The following is a 17,500-nucleotide window of genomic DNA, read 5'->3' as shown; positions in this document are numbered from 1 at the left end:
AGAGAAAATGAGAAAGAGAGAGCGAGAGAGAGAGAGAGAGACCGAAGAAAATCAGCGAGAGAGAGAGAGAAGAGAAAATGAGAAAGAGAGAGCGAGAGAGAGAGAGAGAGAGACCGAAGAAAATCAGCGAGAGAGAGACAGAAGAGAAAATGAGAAAGAGAGAGCGAGAGAGAGAGAGAGAGACCGAAGAAAATCAGCGAGAGAGAGAGAGAGAAGAGAAAATGAGAAAGAGAGAGCGAGAGAGAGAGAGAGAGACCGAAGAAAATCAGCGAGAGAGAGAGAAGAGAAAATGAGAAAGAGAGAGCGAGAGAGAGAGAGAGAGACCGAAGAAAATCAGCGAGAGAGAGAGAAGAGAAAATGAGAAAGAGAGAGCGAGAGAGAGAGAGAGAGACCGAAGAAAATCAGCGAGAGAGAGACAGAAGAGAAAATGAGAAAGAGAGAGCGAGAGAGAGAGAGAGAGACCGAAGAAAATCAGCGAGAGAGAGAGAGAAGAGAAAAGGAGAAAGAGAGAGAGCGAGAGAGAGAGACCGAGAGACCGAAGAAAGTCAGCGAGAGAGAGATCCAAATTAGACAACGAAAACCAACCTTGCACATCCAAGACCACAACCAAACTGCAATTGCAAACAAAAACACCTCTTCCTCGCAGCTCTCCCTAACGGGTCGACCTCAACCCACACACTCGAGGAACTGCTCGAGCTCGACCTCCAGAAGGAGCGTCGAGTGATTCTTGAGATGCGACTCCCACCCATGGCTGATAATGTCAAGTTCAGGGTCTTCAAGGTACGTGTTTTATCTTTCCTGTTTCTTTTTATTCATCTTCGTTTTCTTTATTATCTGTACCATCAACACCGTTACCAACAACACCATCGCCAACACCAACTACACCATCACCGACACTATTACAACACCAGCATCATCATCTCTAACACCATTGCAACACCAGCACCACCATCGACACCATCGCCAGCACCAACGCCATCACCAACATAATCACCACGACCACCACCATCACCACGACCACCAACACCAACACCACAATCACCAACACCATCACCACGACCACCTCCATCACCAACACCACAACCACACCATCTCCAACACCATTCCCAACACCATCACCACGACCACCACCGCCATTACCATCACCACACCATCACCACGACCACCACCACCATTACCATCACCACGACCACCACCACCATTACCATCACCACGACCACCACCATCACCACGACCACCAGCACCATTACCATCACCATTACCATCACCACCATTCCCAACACCATCACGACCACCATTACCATTACCAACACCACCACCACGACCACCACCACCATTACCATCACCATCATCAACAATACCAAATCTCCCCACAGGTAATGGGGCGGACGACCAACACCCACGCCTTCGTCAACGCTGCAATGGCTTTCAATGTTGACGAAGCAAGCGCACACACCGTGATCGGGAAGCCGCTTATAGTCTACGGAGGAATCAACCCAACTTTTGTAAGTTTTTTTTTTTTTTTTTTTTTTTATTTTACGGATAGATGGTAGATGAAAGGATAGATGGATAGGATAGATAGATGGATAGGATGGGTGGGTGTGATAGGTCAAAGGATAGGATGGGAATATGAATAGATAGAGAGGTGGTGGATAGATGTTATTGGAAAGATAGATGCACAGTACATGAATAGATGGATTGAATAGTGCGATAGATTGATTTGTAGGTAGATATATGTTTGGTGGATAGTGTGTAGTTTGATTAAGGAATAAAAGGATAGATAGAAGGGATAAAAAGCTAGGTAGATGGATTGAAAAATAGACAGAAAAATGTGTGTATGGTTAGACTGAAAATGAATTGAGAGATGAAGATAATAAATAGATATAGAGGTAGATTAGTGAATATTTTTATTTATGTAATTGTTATTGTTATTTCTTTGTTTATGCTGATTAAAATCTCGAACGTTAATTTAACCTTCTAAAATGTTAAGCTTGAAGTCAGTGAATATTTATTTATGTATTTTTTTAAGATATAATTTTTTTTTCTCGAAAAAATGTTAGATGAATACTGTTTTTTCTCGAAAAAATACGATATTGTGAAAATTGTGAAACTGTGCTTAATTATGCCTAAATTAAAAATAACATAGCAATCAAATGAAACAACTTTAATTTAGAGCACGAGTTACCAATAATTAAAAAAAATAGGCCTACTAAGGGAGTGCAAGCCTCCGCTGGCAGTCGGACAAAGAAACCAGTCAATATACCAGCCATGATAATAATTGCAATGATAATGATAACAGTAATTGTAAGCACAATAATATAATAATGGCGATGATCGTAGTAATAAGATAATGGTAATGTATATCATTATTATTGTTATTATTAGTATTGCTATTATTATTATTATTATTATATTATCATCATCATTAATAACATTATTATTATGATTATTATTACTACTATGAACTACACCAGCAATGCTAAAGAACCAAGAACCTGCCTCAAAAATCTCAACACCTTAACATAAGCCTTCATTTCCAGGTGCGCGCTTCGGCCACGGAGGCGGCGCTGGAGGGCAAGAGCCTTGAGGACGAGGGAGTCCTGCAGGCGGCCATGCAGGCTCTGGCCAACGAGGTCAAGCCGGATAACCTGCCGCAGGACCCCGCGCCCGAGTACAGGCTGTCTGTCGCTCAGACTCTGCTGTATAAAGTAAGGAAGGGAGGACATGTTTAGTGGATGGTGTTCAGGTTAGGTTGATTGTTTATGTCTTAAAGTTTGAAATGTTTGTCAGTCGGTTTCTCAAACATACTATTTTTTTTTTAAAGAAGGATCTTGGATCATGTTATTTCATCGTCGATTTTGGCTTTCCATTATATCAAGAAACCGTGACAGTTACACTCACTATAGTGAAGACCACACCATACCTCCTTTTCTCACCACACTCAGATGGTGCTGGGGATCCTGGGTGATGCCGCCGCGGCCACGGTGACCAGCGGGGCCACTGACCTGGAACGACCTCTGTCGAGTGGCCAGCAGACGTACGACCAGAACACCGAGACCTGGCCACTGGGGAAGCCCATTCCCAAGCTGGAGGCAAGGATGCAGTGTGCCGGTAAGCGCGCGGTTTTCATTTTCTTATTTTTTTTGTATTTTTATAGGTTTGGTTTTGATTTTGAGATGTTTGTTGTTATTGCGTTGCGTTAATTTAGATCTTTCTTTCTTTTTTTCTTTCTTTTTAAGTACCGTTTCCTCATCCTACTTTGTGTATGTAAAGTATGCATTCACAATATCCATTGTATAAGTGAAATTTCCAGTGTCTGTAACGGTTAAATAACGGTGCAATACTACGAGGAACAATACTAATAATAATAATACAGATAAAATCATCAATAACAATAATGAAAACAAAAAACCCTTCGGTGTCCGTGCCCAGGCGAGGCCGAGTACGTGAACACAATGGCGGCCGCGAGCGAGGAACTCTTCGGGATGTTTGTCACGGCGACCCAGGCCAACGCCCACATCGCCAGCGTCGACCCTTCGGCTGCCCTGGTGAGCTGATGGCGGAGGCCTTTTTAAGGGGGAGAGGGGTTGGGCCCGGAAATAGGGATTGATCTTTCTGTGCGAACACGTGTCAACACACATACATGTGAATATATATATATATATATATATATATATATATATATATATATATATATATATATATATATATATATATATATATATATATATATATTTTTATATATATATATATATATATATATATATATATATATATATATATATATGTATATATGTGTGTGTGTGTGTGTGTGTATAATATACCGTATATATACATACATATAGATGTCGATGGATGAAAAGATTGATATATGCATATATATAGAGAGAAAGATATAGATATAGATATCCTTATTCGCGAAAAGCCTGCATCTAATTCAATATCAATTTCCTTCGTGCCCAGGCCATGCCCGATGTGGTGGCCTTCGTGGGCGTGGACGACATAAAGGGCGTGAACAACATCATGGCCTTCGCGTGGCCCACCCCACAGCCGGTAAGGCAGCCATTTTGATTTTAGTTTCGCCTTTCAAATTTCTGTATGGTATTTTCAAGTTGTTTTTCATTTTATTTCTTTGCTTGTGATATGTTTTTTTCTTCTTCTAAAGAAGTGTCTTCCCTCTTCCTCTCTCCCTCTCTTTCCTCTCTCCCTCTTTCCTCTCTCTCTCTCTCGTTCTGTCTCTCTTACTCTTCCTCTCTCTCATTTATTTTAATTTTCTCTCTCACTCTGTCTGTCTCCTTCCTCCTCTCCCTCTCCTCCTCTCCCTCTCCTCCTATCCCTCAATCACACCCATTCACTCACTTTTACTCACTTACTATCCCCCTTCTCCCTCTACGTCCCCCCCTCTCCTTATATCCCCTTCTCCTTCTACCCCCTTCTCCCTCTATCCCCCTCTCCCTCTATCCCCCCTCTCTTTCTACCCCCAATCTCTCCTTCTACCCCCCCCACCCCCACCCTCGCCCTCGCCCTCTCCCTCACTCCAACTCCCACTCACTCGCTCCCCCCGTCTGTATCACCACCCAGCTCTTCCCGAAGGATCGAGTATCTTACTACGGGCAGCCCATCGGCCTCGTGGTCACCAAGAACAGAGGAGCAGCTTACGGCGCTCGGGAGGCGGTTAAGGTCACGTACGATGACATCCAGCCGCCGGTGCTTACCATTGAGGAAGCCCTGCAGAAGCCGCCCATCAAGGACGAACCTTTCGTGCAAGGAGACGTGCAAGGTGTGGAGGGATTGGAAGTCGTTACTCTTAGCTCTTTTAGTCTTACTCTTAGTCTTTTAGTCTTACTCTTAGCTCTTTTAGTCTTACTCTTAGGCTTTAGTCTTACTCTTAGTCTTTTAGTATTTAGTCTTTTAGTCTTACTCTTAGTCTTTTAGTCTTTTAGTCTTACTCTTAGTCTTTAGTCTTACTCTTAGCTCTTTTAGTCTTGCTCTTAGTCTTTTAGTCTTACTCTTAGTCTTTTAGTCTTACTCTTAGTCTTTTAGTCTTACTCTTAGTCATACTCTTAGCTCTTTTAGTCTTACTCTTAGTCATACTCTTAGCTCTTTTAGTCTTACTCTTAGTCATACTCTTAGCTCTTTTAGTCTTACTCTTAGTCATACTCTTAGCTCTTTTAGTCTTACTCTTAGCTCTTTTAGTCTTACTCTTAGTCTTTTAGTCTTACTCTTAGTCTTTTAGTCTTACTCTTAGTCTTTAGTCTTACTCTTAGTCTTTTAGTCTGACTCTTAGCTCTTTTAGTCTTACTCTTAGTCTTTTAGTCTGACTCTTAGCTCTTTTAGTCTTACTCTTAGTCTTTTAGTCTGACTCTTAGCTCTTTTAGTCTTACTCTTAGTCTTTTAGTCTTACTCTTAGTCTTTTAGTCTTACTCTTAGTCTTTTAGTCTTACTCTTAGTCTTTTAGTCTTACTCTTAGTCTTTTAGTCTTACTCTTAGTCTTTTAGTCTTACTCTTAGTCTTTTAGTCTTACTCTTAGTCTTTTAGTCTGACTCTTAGCTCTTTTAGTTTTACTCTTAGTCTTTTAGTCTTTAGTCTTAGCTCTTTTAGTCTTACTCTTAGTCTTTTAGTCTTACTCTTAGGCTTTTAGTCTTTAGTCTTTTAGTCTTACTCTTAGTCTTTTAGTCTTTAGTCTTTTAGTCTTACTCTTAGTCTTTTAGTCTTACTCTTAGTCTTACTCTTAGTCTTTTAGTCTTACTCTTAGTCTTACTCTTAGTCTTTTAGTCTTACTCTTAGGCTTTTAGTCTGACTCTTAGCTCTTTTAGTCTTACTCTTAGTCTTTTAGTCTTTAGTCTTAGCTCTTTTAGTCTTACTCTTAGTCTTTTAGTCTTACTCTTAGTCTTTTAGTCTTTAGTCTTAGCTCTTTTAGTCTTACTCTTAGTCTTTTAGTCTTACTCTTTACGCTTCTAAGTCCTCATCAAGGTCTTTTTTCAAGAAGGTTTTACCGACAAATTTCCTTTGGTGGTAAATTTGGAAACGCTTTTTGACGTGTTGGATCTTAAGATGACGTTCGAGTGATGGTTTATTTATTAGTTTTGTTGAAGATGTCAGAGGCGCTTTATTGATGATTGAGGATTTGAATTCTATTGGTGATATTTCAGTCTGGTTGAATTGTGGTTTCAACCCCCCCTCCCCCCTTTTAGTGACGACCTACAAATGGTGGTTAGAATGACGATCGTGAAAAGGGTTTTTTTTAATTAAAACAATGAAAATATTTCCTAATATATACATCTCAATAACTTTAATTAATGGATGCTCTATGTATTCAGCTGGTTTCGCTGCTTCGACACACATCTTCGAAGGAGCTATGAGTCGGGACGGACAGTATCATTTCCACATGGAGTCGCAGGTAAACAAATGAAACGCTGCCACGATAAAAAGAGAGCGACGGAAAAAAAAATCTATTTTCGAGTAATTTCCCATGGCCTTTCAGGTGGAGATTATATCATATGTCAGGTCTTATGTTATATATATATATATATATATATATATATATATATATATATATATATATATATATATATATACAGTATTTATATTTTTCCTCCATTTTTTTCTGTTTTTACTGTGCATGCGTTTCATCCTAAAAGTTTGATAACGCTTTTGATCGCAGTTTATGATCAATCCTCTGCTAGAAAGATATGATTACTTCCCAAATAATATGAAGGGCTGTCGAACAGTGAATGACGTCGAAACAGGATTCCGTAGAGGATAATAAAATAACTTCATTATCTTTTCCTTTTTGTCTTTCAGTCTTGCCTCGTCGTACCCACTGATATCGGCATGGACGTGTATGCCTCGACACAGTGGGCATCGGAGACTCAGCGTGCGATTGGTCAGGTGTTGGGCATCGCAGATAACACGTGAGTCGAGAAGTGCATGAATTTGCATAAAGACAATAAGTGACTTTGTTGATGTGATGAACTCCATAATACGGGAACACATGACCATGATGAATCAAGAACATGGTAACGCATGAACACAATCACATAGCAACGTGGTAAAATAACACGATAATAGAAGGACAAGTTGAACCAAGAATGTGATAACGTAAGATTATGGTGATGCAAAAATACAGTAACTCACAAATTTGATAACACGAGAACACGTCCACACAAAAACAAGGTAACAAATAAACATGGCGGACGAAAACATAGCCACATAGACAAATAAAATAAAAGTAATAAACAAACAAGATAACACAAGAATTTAGCGTCGACATAACCTAGCTTGACCTAGTCTCCCTCTCCCACAATGCATGACCTAACACGACCTAGCGTGACCTAAACTTCCCCTCCCTTTAAGGATCAACTTGACCTAGCCTATCCCTCTGCCTTAAAGCCCCATCATGACCTAACACGACCTACCGTGACCCAATCTCCCTCCCCCAAAGCCCCATCATGACCTCACACAACCTACCGTGACCCAATCTCCCCCCCCCCTCCCCCAAAGCCCCATCATGACCTAACACAACCTAACGTGACCCAATCCCCCCCCCAAAGCCCCACCATGACCTAACACGACCTAACGTGACCCAATCTCCCACCCCCCCAAAGCACATTCATGACCTAACACGACCTACCGTGACCCAATCCCCCCCCAAGCCCCATCATGACCTAACACAACCTAACGTAACCCAATCTCCCTCTCCCCTCCCCTCCCCCCAAAGCCCCATCATAACCTAACACAACCTACCGTGACCCAATCTCCCCCTCCCCAAAGCCCCATCATAACCTAACACAACCTACCGTGACCCAATCTCCCCCTCCCCAAAGCCCCATCATGACCTAACACAACCTACCGTGACCCAATCTCCCTCTCCCCTCCCCCCCAAAGCATCAACGTGACGGTCAAGCGCTTGGGCGGAGCTTTCGGCGCCAAGATCGACCAGTGCAACATCGTCACGACGGCGGCGGCGGTGGCGGCGCAGAAGGTCAGGAAGCCCGTGCGCGTTGCCCTTGACCTCGACGCGAACATGACCATTATAGGATGGAGGGAACCCTACCTGTGCACTTACAAGGTGGGTGGGGCTTGCTAGTGGGGTGTTATTGTTATGTTTTGTTGTTGTTGTTGTTATTGTTTTTCATGTTTCTTGATTGTTTTTGTTATTTTCCATGTTTCTTGGTTGTTTTTGTTATTGTTTTTCATGTTTCTTGATTGTTTTTGTTATTGTTTTTCATGTTTCTTGATTGTTTTTGTTATTGTTTTTCATGTTTCTTGATTGTTTTTGTTATTGTTTTTCATGTTTCTTGATTGTTTTTGTTATTGTTTTTCATGTTTCTTGATTGTTTTTGTTATTGTTTTCCATGTTTCTTGATTGTTTTTGTTATTGTTTTCCATGTTTCTTGATTGTTTTTCATGTTTCTTGATTGTTTTTCATGTTTCTTGATTGTTTTTGTTATTGTTTTCCATGTTTCTTGATTGTTTTTGTTATTGTTTTTCATGTTTCTTGATTGTTTTTGTTATTGTTTTTCATGTTTCTTGATTGTTTTTGTTATTGTTTTCCATGTTTCTTGATTGTTTTTGTTATTGTTTTTCATGTTTCTTGATTGTTTTTGTTATTGTTTTCCATGTTTCTTGATTGTTTTTGTTATTGTTTTTCATGTTTCTTGATTGTTTTTGTTATTGTTTTTCATGTTTCTTGATTGTTTTTGTTATTGTTTTTCATGTTTCTTGATTGTTTTGTTATTGTTTTTCATGTTTCTTGATTGTTTTTGTTATTGTTTTTCATGTTTCTTGATTGTTTTTGTTATTGTTTTTCATGTTTCTTGATTGTTTTTGTTATTGTTTTTCATGTTTCTTGATTGTTTTTGTTATTGTTTTTCATGTTTCTTGATTGTTTTTGTTATTGTTTTTCATGTTTCTTGATTGTTTTTGTTATTGTTTTTCATGTTTCTTGATTGTTTTTGTTATTGTTTTTCATGTTTCTTGATTGTTTTTCTTGTTTCTTGTTTGTTTTTGTTATTGTTTTTGATGTTTCTTGATGGTTTTTGTTTTTGTTTTTCATGTTTTTTGTTTGTTTTTGTTATTGTTTTTTCATGTTTTTGATTGTTTTTGTTTATTGTTTTTTCATGTTTCTTGATTGTTTTTGTTATTGTTTTTCATGTTTCTTGATTGTTTTTGTTATTGTTTTCCATGTTTCTTGATTGTTTTTGTTATTGTTTTCCATGTTTCTTGATTGTTTTTGTTATTGTTTTCCATGTTTCTTGATTGTTTTTGTTATTGTTTTTCATGTTTCTTGATTGTTTTTGTTATTGTTTTTCATGTTTCTTGATTGTTTTTGTTATTGTTTTTCATGTTTCTTGATTGTTTTTGTTATTGTTTTTCATGTTTCTTGATTGTTTTTGTTATTGTTTTCCATGTTTCTTGATTGTTTTTGTTATTGTTTTTTTTGTTTCTTGATTGTTTTTGTTATTGTTTTCCATGTTTCTTGATTGTTTTTGTTATTGTTTTTCATGTTTCTTGATTGTTTTTGTTATTGTTTTTCATGTTTCTTGATTGTTTTTGTTATTGTTTTCCATGTTTCTTGATTGTTTTTGTTATTGTTTTTCATGTTTCTTGATTGTTTTTGTTATTGTTTTTCATGTTTCTTGATTGTTTTTGTTATTGTTTTTCATGTTTCTTGATTGTTTTTCATGTTTCTTGATTGTTTTTGTTATTGTTTTTCATGTTTCTTGATTGTTTTTGTTATTGTTTTTCATGTTTCTTGATTGTTTTTGTTATTGTTTTTCATGTTTTTGATTGATTGTTTTTTGTTATTGTTTTCCATGTTTCTTGATTGTTTTTGTTATTGTTTTTCATGTTTCTTGTTTGTTTTTGTTATTGTTTTTCATGTTTCTTGTTTGTTTTTGTGATTGTTTTTTCATGTTCTTGATTGTTTTTGTATTGTTTTTCATGTTTCTTGATTGTTTTTGTTATTGTTTTTCATGTTTCTTGATTGTTTTTGTTATTGTTTTTCATGTTTCTTGATTGTTTTTGTTATTGTTTTTTCATGTTTCTTGATTGTTTTTGTTATTGTTTTTCATGTTTCTTGATTGTTTTTGTTATTGTTTTTCATGTTTCTTGATTGTTTTTGTTATTGTTTTTCATGTTTCTTGATTGTTTTTGTTATTGTTTTTCATGTTTCTTGATTGTTTTTGTTATTTTTTTTGTTTCTTGTTTGTTTTTGTTATTGTTTTTCTTGTTTCTTGATTGTTTTTGTTTTTGTTTTTCATGTTTCTTGATTGTTTTTGTTATTGTTTTTCATGTTTCTTGATTGTTTTTGTTATTGTTTTTCATGTTTCTTGATTGTTTTTGTTATTGTTTTTCATGTTTCTTGATTGTTTTTGTTATTGTTTTTCATGTTTCTTGATTGTTTTTGTTATTGTTTTTCATGTTTCTTGATTGTTTTTGTTATTGTTTTTCATGTTTCTTGATTGTTTTTCATGTTTCTTGATTGTTTTTGTTATTGTTTTTCATGTTTCTTCATGTTTCTTGATTGTTTTTCATGTTTTGATTGTTTTGTTATTGTTTTTCATGTTTGATTGTTTTTGTTATTGTTTTCCATGTTTCTTGATTGTTTTTGTTATTGTTTTTCATGTTTCTTGATTGTTTTGTTATTGTTTTTCATGTTTCTTGATTGTTTTTGTTATTGTTTTTCATGTTTCTTGATTGTTTTTGTTATTGTTTTTCATGTTTCTTGATTGTTTTTGTTATTTTCCATGTTTCTTGATTGTTTTCGTTATTGTTTTCCATGTTTCTTGATTGTTTTTGTTATTGTTTTTCATGTTTCTTGATTGTTTTGTTATTGTTTTTCATGTTTCTTGATTGTTTTTGTTATTGTTTTTCATGTTTCTTGATTGTTTTTGTTATTGTTTTTCATGTTTCTTGATTGTTTTTGTTATTGTTTTTCATGTTTCTTGATTGTTTTTGTTATTGTTTTTCATGTTTCTTGATTGTTTTTGTTATTTTTTTATAGTTTTTGTTATTTTCCATGTTTCTTGATTGTTTTTGTTATTGTTTTCCATGTTTCTTGATTGTTTTTGTTATTGTTTTTCATGTTTCTTGATTGTTTTGTTATTGTTTTTCATGTTTCTTGATTGTTTTTGTTATTGTTTTTCATGTTTCTTGATTGTTTTTGTTATTGTTTTCCATGTTTCTTGATTGTTTTTGTTATTGTTTTCCATGTTTCTTGATTGTTTTTGTTATTGTTTTTCATGTTTCTTGATTGTTTTTGTTATTGTTTTTCATGTTTCTTGATTGTTTTTGTTATTGTTTTTCATGTTTCTTGATTGTTTTTGTTATTGTTTTTCATGTTTCTTGATTGTTTTTGTTATTGTTTTCCATGTTTCTTGATTGTTTTTGTTATTGTTTTCCATGTTTCTTGATTGTTTTTGTTATTGTTTTCCATGTTTCTTGATTGTTTTTGTTATTGTTTTCCATGTTTCTTGATTGTTTTTGTTATTGTTTTCCATGTTTCTTGATTGTTTTTGTTATTGTTTTTCATGTTTCTTGATTGTTTTTGTTATTGTTTTTCATGTTTCTTGATTGTTTTTGTTTTTGTTTTTGTTATTGTTTTTCATGTTTCTTGATTGTTTTTGTTATTGTTTTTCATGTTTCTTGATTGTTTTTGTTATTGTTTTTCATGTTTCTTGATTGTTTTTGTTATTGTTTTCCATGTTTCTTGATTGTTTTTGTTATTGTTTTTCATGTTTCTTGATTGTTTTTGTTATTGTTGCTGTTGTTATCATATGTATTTTTATTATTGTTCTTATTCTTGATATTGTTAAGTCTTATTATTGTTTTTATTTTCATTATTGTTGTTGTTATTATCATTGTTCTTCATGTTGTTTCTTGATTGTTTTTGTTGTTGTTGCTGCTGTTGTTATTATATGTATTTTTAATATTATTGTTATTCTTGATATTGTTGTTAGTCTTATTGTTTTTATTTTCATTATTGTTGTTGTTATTATCATTGTTCTTCATGTTGTTTCTTGATTGTGTTTGTTGTTGTTGCTGTTATTATATGTATTTTTATTATTGTTATTATTCTTGATATTGTTGTTAGTCTTATTATTGTTTTTATTTTCATTATTGCTATTGTTATTATTTTCGTTGTAATTTTGTTGGTTATTGTTATAGATATATTCATAATTGTCATTATTATTGCCATTACTATTATAACTGGACTATTTGTGAACAGGGAGTGATATATTTAGAGTAACGGGAAATGACCAATTATTATTATTATTTCCTAATTTTATCATCTTCTGCTTCACTATTTCCGTCTCCCTCTTGCGTTTCTTTCCAATACAACATTTTTTCCCTTCTGACGGTCCTGTAGGTAGGTGTAGACGACGCCGGGGTCCTGCAGGCTATCCAGGCTACCCTGACCTGCGACTCTGGCTACGTGGCGGTGGACTCCAGTAGCTCAGGAGCAGTGATGGTCATGCCCTCTTGCTACAGCTGCCCCAACTGGGAGGTCACGCCACAGGTCGTCCTCACCAACACGGCTTGTAACACTTGGTGCCGCACGCCCGGTGAGTCTTTTGGTTGGGGATTTCTTTTTAGTGTGTGTTTATTTTTTATTTTTTATTTTTGTCTGTCTCATTTTTTTTCTCTCTTTCTCTTTATCTATGTCTGTATCTGTATCTATATCTCTCCTTCTTCCCTCTCCCTACCGCTACCCACTTTTTTCCACCTCTACCCACTTCCTTCTATTTCCACCCACTCCCTTCCACCTCCACCCACTCCCTTCCACCTCCACCCACTCCCTTCCATCTCCACCCACTTTCCTCCACCTCCACCTTCACCTCCTCCTCCCCTTTCCAACAGGCACGGTCGAGGGCATCATCTTCATGGAGAACATCCTTGAACACGTGGCGGAGGAGCTGTCCATGGACCCCCTTGAGCTGAGGAGGAAGAACCTGATGCCTGACGGAGGGACGAGGCCGCTCAACAAGGGCATGATAAGGCTCAGGTCACTTATCGCAGGCAGAGGTAAGTTTTGGCGGGAGATTCTCCTTCGCGCTCGCTCGTTTTCTTTTTGTTCCCGTTTTCTTTCTTGTATTGTTTTTTCTTCTTCGGGTTTCATGTTTAGAGTCTGTTTTCTTGTTGTTTTTGTTTTTTCCAGAAGCTAAATGGCTCCCCGACTCCCTCACTGTGCCCAGGAACCTCATTTCGGGCATGATTGACCAGATCCTGACTTCGGCTGACGTGGAGCACCGCAAGCAGCTGGTCGCCGAATTTAACCAGGTAGGTGTGCGAGTCACCTTTGTTGTTGCTTGTGTTTGTCTTTTTCTCTTTTTCTATTTATTCTTTTTTTTATCTCTATTCTTATTTCTCTAGTTTCTACTTTTATTTTTTTTCTCTACTTTTATTTTTTTTCTCTATTTTCTTTTTTTTTTCTTACTCTTTTTCTCTCTTTCTCCTTATTTTTCTCCTATTCTTTGTCCTTCTCGTTGTTCTCTCTCTCTCTCTCTCTCTCTCTCTCTCTCTCTCTCTCTCTCTCTCTCTCTCTCTCTCTCTCTCTCTCTCTCTCTCTCTCTCTAACTCTCTCTCTCTCTCTAACTCTCTCTCTCTCTCTAACTCTCTCTCTCTCTCTCTCTCTCTCTCTCTCTCTCTCTCTCTCTCTCTCTCTCTCTCTCTCTCATTCTCTCTTAATAGATGTAGTGCAAGAAGTTCATTAGAAAATATATCGCTAGATTTGTCAGCTAAATCGTGTCATTTTCTCTACTGTAGAAGAATCTGTGGAAGAAGCGAGGCCTGTCAGTGATGCCCATGCTGTGGCCTTATGCAGTGCCCATGAAAGCGCCCTTCAATGCCATGGTATCTGTCAACGCCCGGGATGGCACTGTGGTCGTTTCTCACGGTGGCACTGAATTGGGACAGGGCATTAATACTAAGGTAAGAAAACTGAAAAAGAAATACTGGGAAATTAAGGACATTTAAATAATATTACACGGACATCATGTTTCGTATAATACGATTGTATCTGATTTGATAAATCGTATATATATCACTATTAAGAGTAATATATTTCAGAAATTAATTCCCCTATATATAACTTTCATCCCCCAAATTTAGAGATTAGACATTTTATATGAACCAATCAGCTGTTTTTACCGAAAAGGGGCGTGGTTACTGCGGCACGAAGGAACAAACCACTTATTCTCTTAATCCACTTGGAGTTCCCTACTTGTAGCTGCTACGTAACCCCAGCCACCCCAAATCAGTATAAAAGTAACACAACCAAATTAGATGAGTACACCATTCAACCACCCAGTTAATGAAAGTTTATCTACCAGTTGGACAAACGCACCAAATTAACCTCCACAAAAGCACATCCTTACGATTCCTGGAGGTCTCCCCCCCCCCCCCCCCTCTTTACCATACAACCCTCTTGACTTTATCCTTCTCTTCTACTTATCCTCTCCGTTTTCCTTCCTCCCCCCCCGTGGTTCTCCTCCAGGTGGCCCAGTGCGCCGCCTACGAACTGGGGATCCCTCTGGACATGGTAGCGGTGAGGCCGTCGAACACGCACGTGAACGCCAACTCGGATGTCACGGGAGGGTCACAGGGGTCGGACGTGGCTTGCTTCGTAAGTAGGAGGAGATTGGCAACAGTCTATAAGCACAGTCCACACATAGGTAACACACCGCGAGATAGATCATTTATAGGGAGAGTAATATAAGAATTCGGAATTCCTCCCCCCTTTTTTTTTTTTATCTCACTCTTATTTTTTGTCTTGTGTGTGATTTATAGCAAGATTTACGGATCTGTAAGTATGTGGAATGTAGAACGAATAGAGATATGTATGTATAACAGGTGTAATTCATTATATATCGTTGTCTCAAACATATAGCTAGATAGATAGAGGAAGAGGTGTTCTCACTATACATAATACGTAATGAGTGATATAGATAGAGATACACACACACTACAAATTATCAGTAACGAGTGAGTTGTAGACAAAGACGTACACACAGCACATTAAATACGTAACAAGTGCTTGCTCTCTGACCCCCCCCCCCAACCCCCAGAGCGTGTCGCAAGCGTGCAAGAAGCTGCGATCTCGCCTGGACGCGGCCAAGGAGGAGCTTGGGCTCGCCGACGCGCCTTGGCCGGAAATCGTTTTGGCGGCTTTCAACAAGGGCGTCGATATTTGCGAGAGATATGTGTATGTGGATTTTCTTCTTTCGTTTTTTCTTGTTCTTCTTCTTACTCCTTTTTTTCTTTCTTTCTTTTTTCTTTTTTTCTTATTTTTCTCTTTTTTTTCTTTTTCTTTTTTTCTCATTTTTCTTTTTATTGTTCTTGTTCATTTTCTTTTCCTTATTTTTTTTTATTTTCTTATTTTCCTCCTCCTCCTCTTTCCTTTCCTCCTTCTTCCTCCTCTTCTTCATCCTCATCCCCATTTTCCCCCTCTTCTCTTCACACAAAAACACGGCTAAAAGAAAAAAAACGACAAATCAACAAAAATCAAATAATCACATTTAGAAAAAAATAAATAAAAATAACAAGGAATCCCCCCTGAAACCAGACTCTACATTCTCTCCTCTTTCCCATCGCTAGCAATGGGTGGGACGAAGTGAAACCAGACTCTTTACATTCTCTCCTCTTTCCCATCGCTAGCAATGGGTGGGACGAAGTGAAACCAGACTCTTTACATTCTCTCCTCTTTCCCATCGCTAGCAATGGATGGGACGAAGTGAAACCAGACTCTTTACATTCTCTCTTCTTTCCCATCGCTAGCAATGGGTGGGACGAAGTGAAACCAGACTCTTTACATTCTCTCTTCTTTCCCATCGCTAGCAATGAGTGGGACGAAGTGGAAACAAGACTCTTTACATTCTCTCCTCTTTCCCATCGCTAGCAATGGATGGGACGAAGTGAAACCAGACTCTTTACATTCTCTCTTCTTTCCCATCGATAGCAATGAGTGGGACGAAGTGAAACCAGACTTTTTACATTCTCTCTTCTTTCCCATCGCCAGCAATAGGCGGTACGAAGTGAAACCAGACTCTTTACATTCTCTCTTCTTTCCCATCGCTAGCAATGGGTGGGACGAAGTGAAACCATATCCCGTGTTCGGCGTCGCGTGTACAGAGGTGGAGCTGGATGTTCTCACCGGACAGTTCCTCGTAAGAGAACGCGGGTCAAAGTATTTTTGTTATGATTATTTTCTTTCTTGATTTTTATGTGATTGATTATTGTAGTTGTTATCATTATTGTTGTTGTTTTTTATTTTTTTTTTTTTGTCGTTGATTGTTGTTACTACTTTTTTTCTTGGTTATTATTATCGCTTATTTCTTGTTTTGTTTTAGTTTTGTTTTTATTGTTCTGCGTTGCACACAAAGGAGGAGATTGTGAATAGGATAACATTTATGATGAGATAATTATAATGGTGATAGCGAATTTTTTTTTAAATATTACGTTATTAATTAATCTCTCTCTCTCTTTCTCAATTTTTCTCTCGCTTTCTTTTTCTTTCTCTCTTTCTCTTTCTCTCTCTCTCTATCTCTCTCTCTCTCTCTCTCTCTCCTTCCTTCCTTCCCTCCCCCCCCCACTTCCTCCTCTCCACCCCTCCCCTTACCCCCCTTACCCCCTTACCTCCCCCCCTCCCCTCCCCTCCCCCTTACCTCCCTCCTCACCTCCCCCTTACCTCCCCCTCTCCTCCCCCTTACCTCCCTCCTCACCTCCCCTCCCCCTTACCTCCCCCCCCCCATCCCCTACCCCCCCAGGTCTTACGCACGGACATCCTTGAAGACGCGGGCAAAAGCATAAGCCCCTTAGTTGACGTCGGGCAGGTGGAGGGGGCGTACGTCATGGGCCAGGGGCTCTTCACCGTCGAGAAGCCACTCTTCGACAGCGCCACCGGCAGGAAGGTCACGGATGGAACGTGGGTGAGTGGGGGGGAGAGGGGAGGTGGGTCACTGATGGAACGTGGGTGATTGGGGGGGGGGGGGCAGACAGGATGGGGGATGGGGGGAAGGGAGGGAGGAAGGTGGGTCACAGATGGAACGTGGGGGAGGAGGGGGGAGATGATAGACAGGATGGGGGAGGGGGGGAGGGAGGAAGATGGGTCACTGATGGAACGTGGGGGAGTAGGGGGGGGAAGGAGGAAGGTGGGTCACAGATGGAACGTAGGTGGGTGGGGGGGCAGACAGGATGGGGGAGGGGGTGAGGGAGGAAGGTGGGTCACTGATGGAACGTGGGGGAGTAGGGGGGATGATAGACAGGATGGGGGAGGGGAGGGAGGAAGATGGGTCATAGATGATACGTGGGGGAGGAGGGAGGGGGAGGGAGGAAGGTGGGTCACTGATGGAACGTGGGGGAGGAGGGAGGGAGGGAGGGGGATGGGGTAATATGAGATGGAGGATGATGGGGAATGGGTGATGGAGAGGGAGGGAGGGAGGGGGGGGTTGATGTAGATAGATATATTAGCAGATAGATAGATTAGGTGGTGTAAAGG

At 38.6% G+C, this 17,500-nt stretch overlaps 1 protein-coding gene across 1 annotated transcript in view; it reads left to right on the top strand.

Annotated features, from left to right (window-relative positions):
- Positions 1 to 17,500, top strand: part of LOC122246368 (xanthine dehydrogenase/oxidase) — a 30,078-nt gene that overhangs the window by 10,347 nt on the left and 2,231 nt on the right. The window contains exons 9-26 of the mRNA XM_086552405.1: positions 647 to 780; positions 1,377 to 1,505; positions 2,541 to 2,708; positions 2,946 to 3,111; positions 3,433 to 3,548; positions 3,964 to 4,053; positions 4,582 to 4,780; positions 6,321 to 6,400; positions 6,805 to 6,914; positions 7,888 to 8,071; positions 12,374 to 12,569; positions 12,865 to 13,029; positions 13,163 to 13,284; positions 13,771 to 13,935; positions 14,501 to 14,629; positions 15,072 to 15,208; positions 16,082 to 16,169; positions 16,770 to 16,931. Coding sequence (XP_086408531.1) covers positions 647 to 780; positions 1,377 to 1,505; positions 2,541 to 2,708; positions 2,946 to 3,111; positions 3,433 to 3,548; positions 3,964 to 4,053; positions 4,582 to 4,780; positions 6,321 to 6,400; positions 6,805 to 6,914; positions 7,888 to 8,071; positions 12,374 to 12,569; positions 12,865 to 13,029; positions 13,163 to 13,284; positions 13,771 to 13,935; positions 14,501 to 14,629; positions 15,072 to 15,208; positions 16,082 to 16,169; positions 16,770 to 16,931 — 2,540 coding nt within the window. The remainder of the gene's footprint in view (positions 1 to 646; positions 781 to 1,376; positions 1,506 to 2,540; positions 2,709 to 2,945; positions 3,112 to 3,432; positions 3,549 to 3,963; positions 4,054 to 4,581; positions 4,781 to 6,320; positions 6,401 to 6,804; positions 6,915 to 7,887; positions 8,072 to 12,373; positions 12,570 to 12,864; positions 13,030 to 13,162; positions 13,285 to 13,770; positions 13,936 to 14,500; positions 14,630 to 15,071; positions 15,209 to 16,081; positions 16,170 to 16,769; positions 16,932 to 17,500) is intronic.

The sequence above is a fragment of the Penaeus japonicus genome, unplaced genomic scaffold, assembly GCF_977035675.1.
Source record: "Penaeus japonicus unplaced genomic scaffold, GWHDUDI00000001_assembly GWHDUDI00000026, whole genome shotgun sequence".
NCBI lineage: Eukaryota > Metazoa > Arthropoda > Malacostraca > Decapoda > Penaeidae > Penaeus > Penaeus japonicus.
The sequence above is the reverse complement of the archived record's forward strand: the minus strand, read 5'-3'. Positions and strand labels throughout refer to the sequence as shown.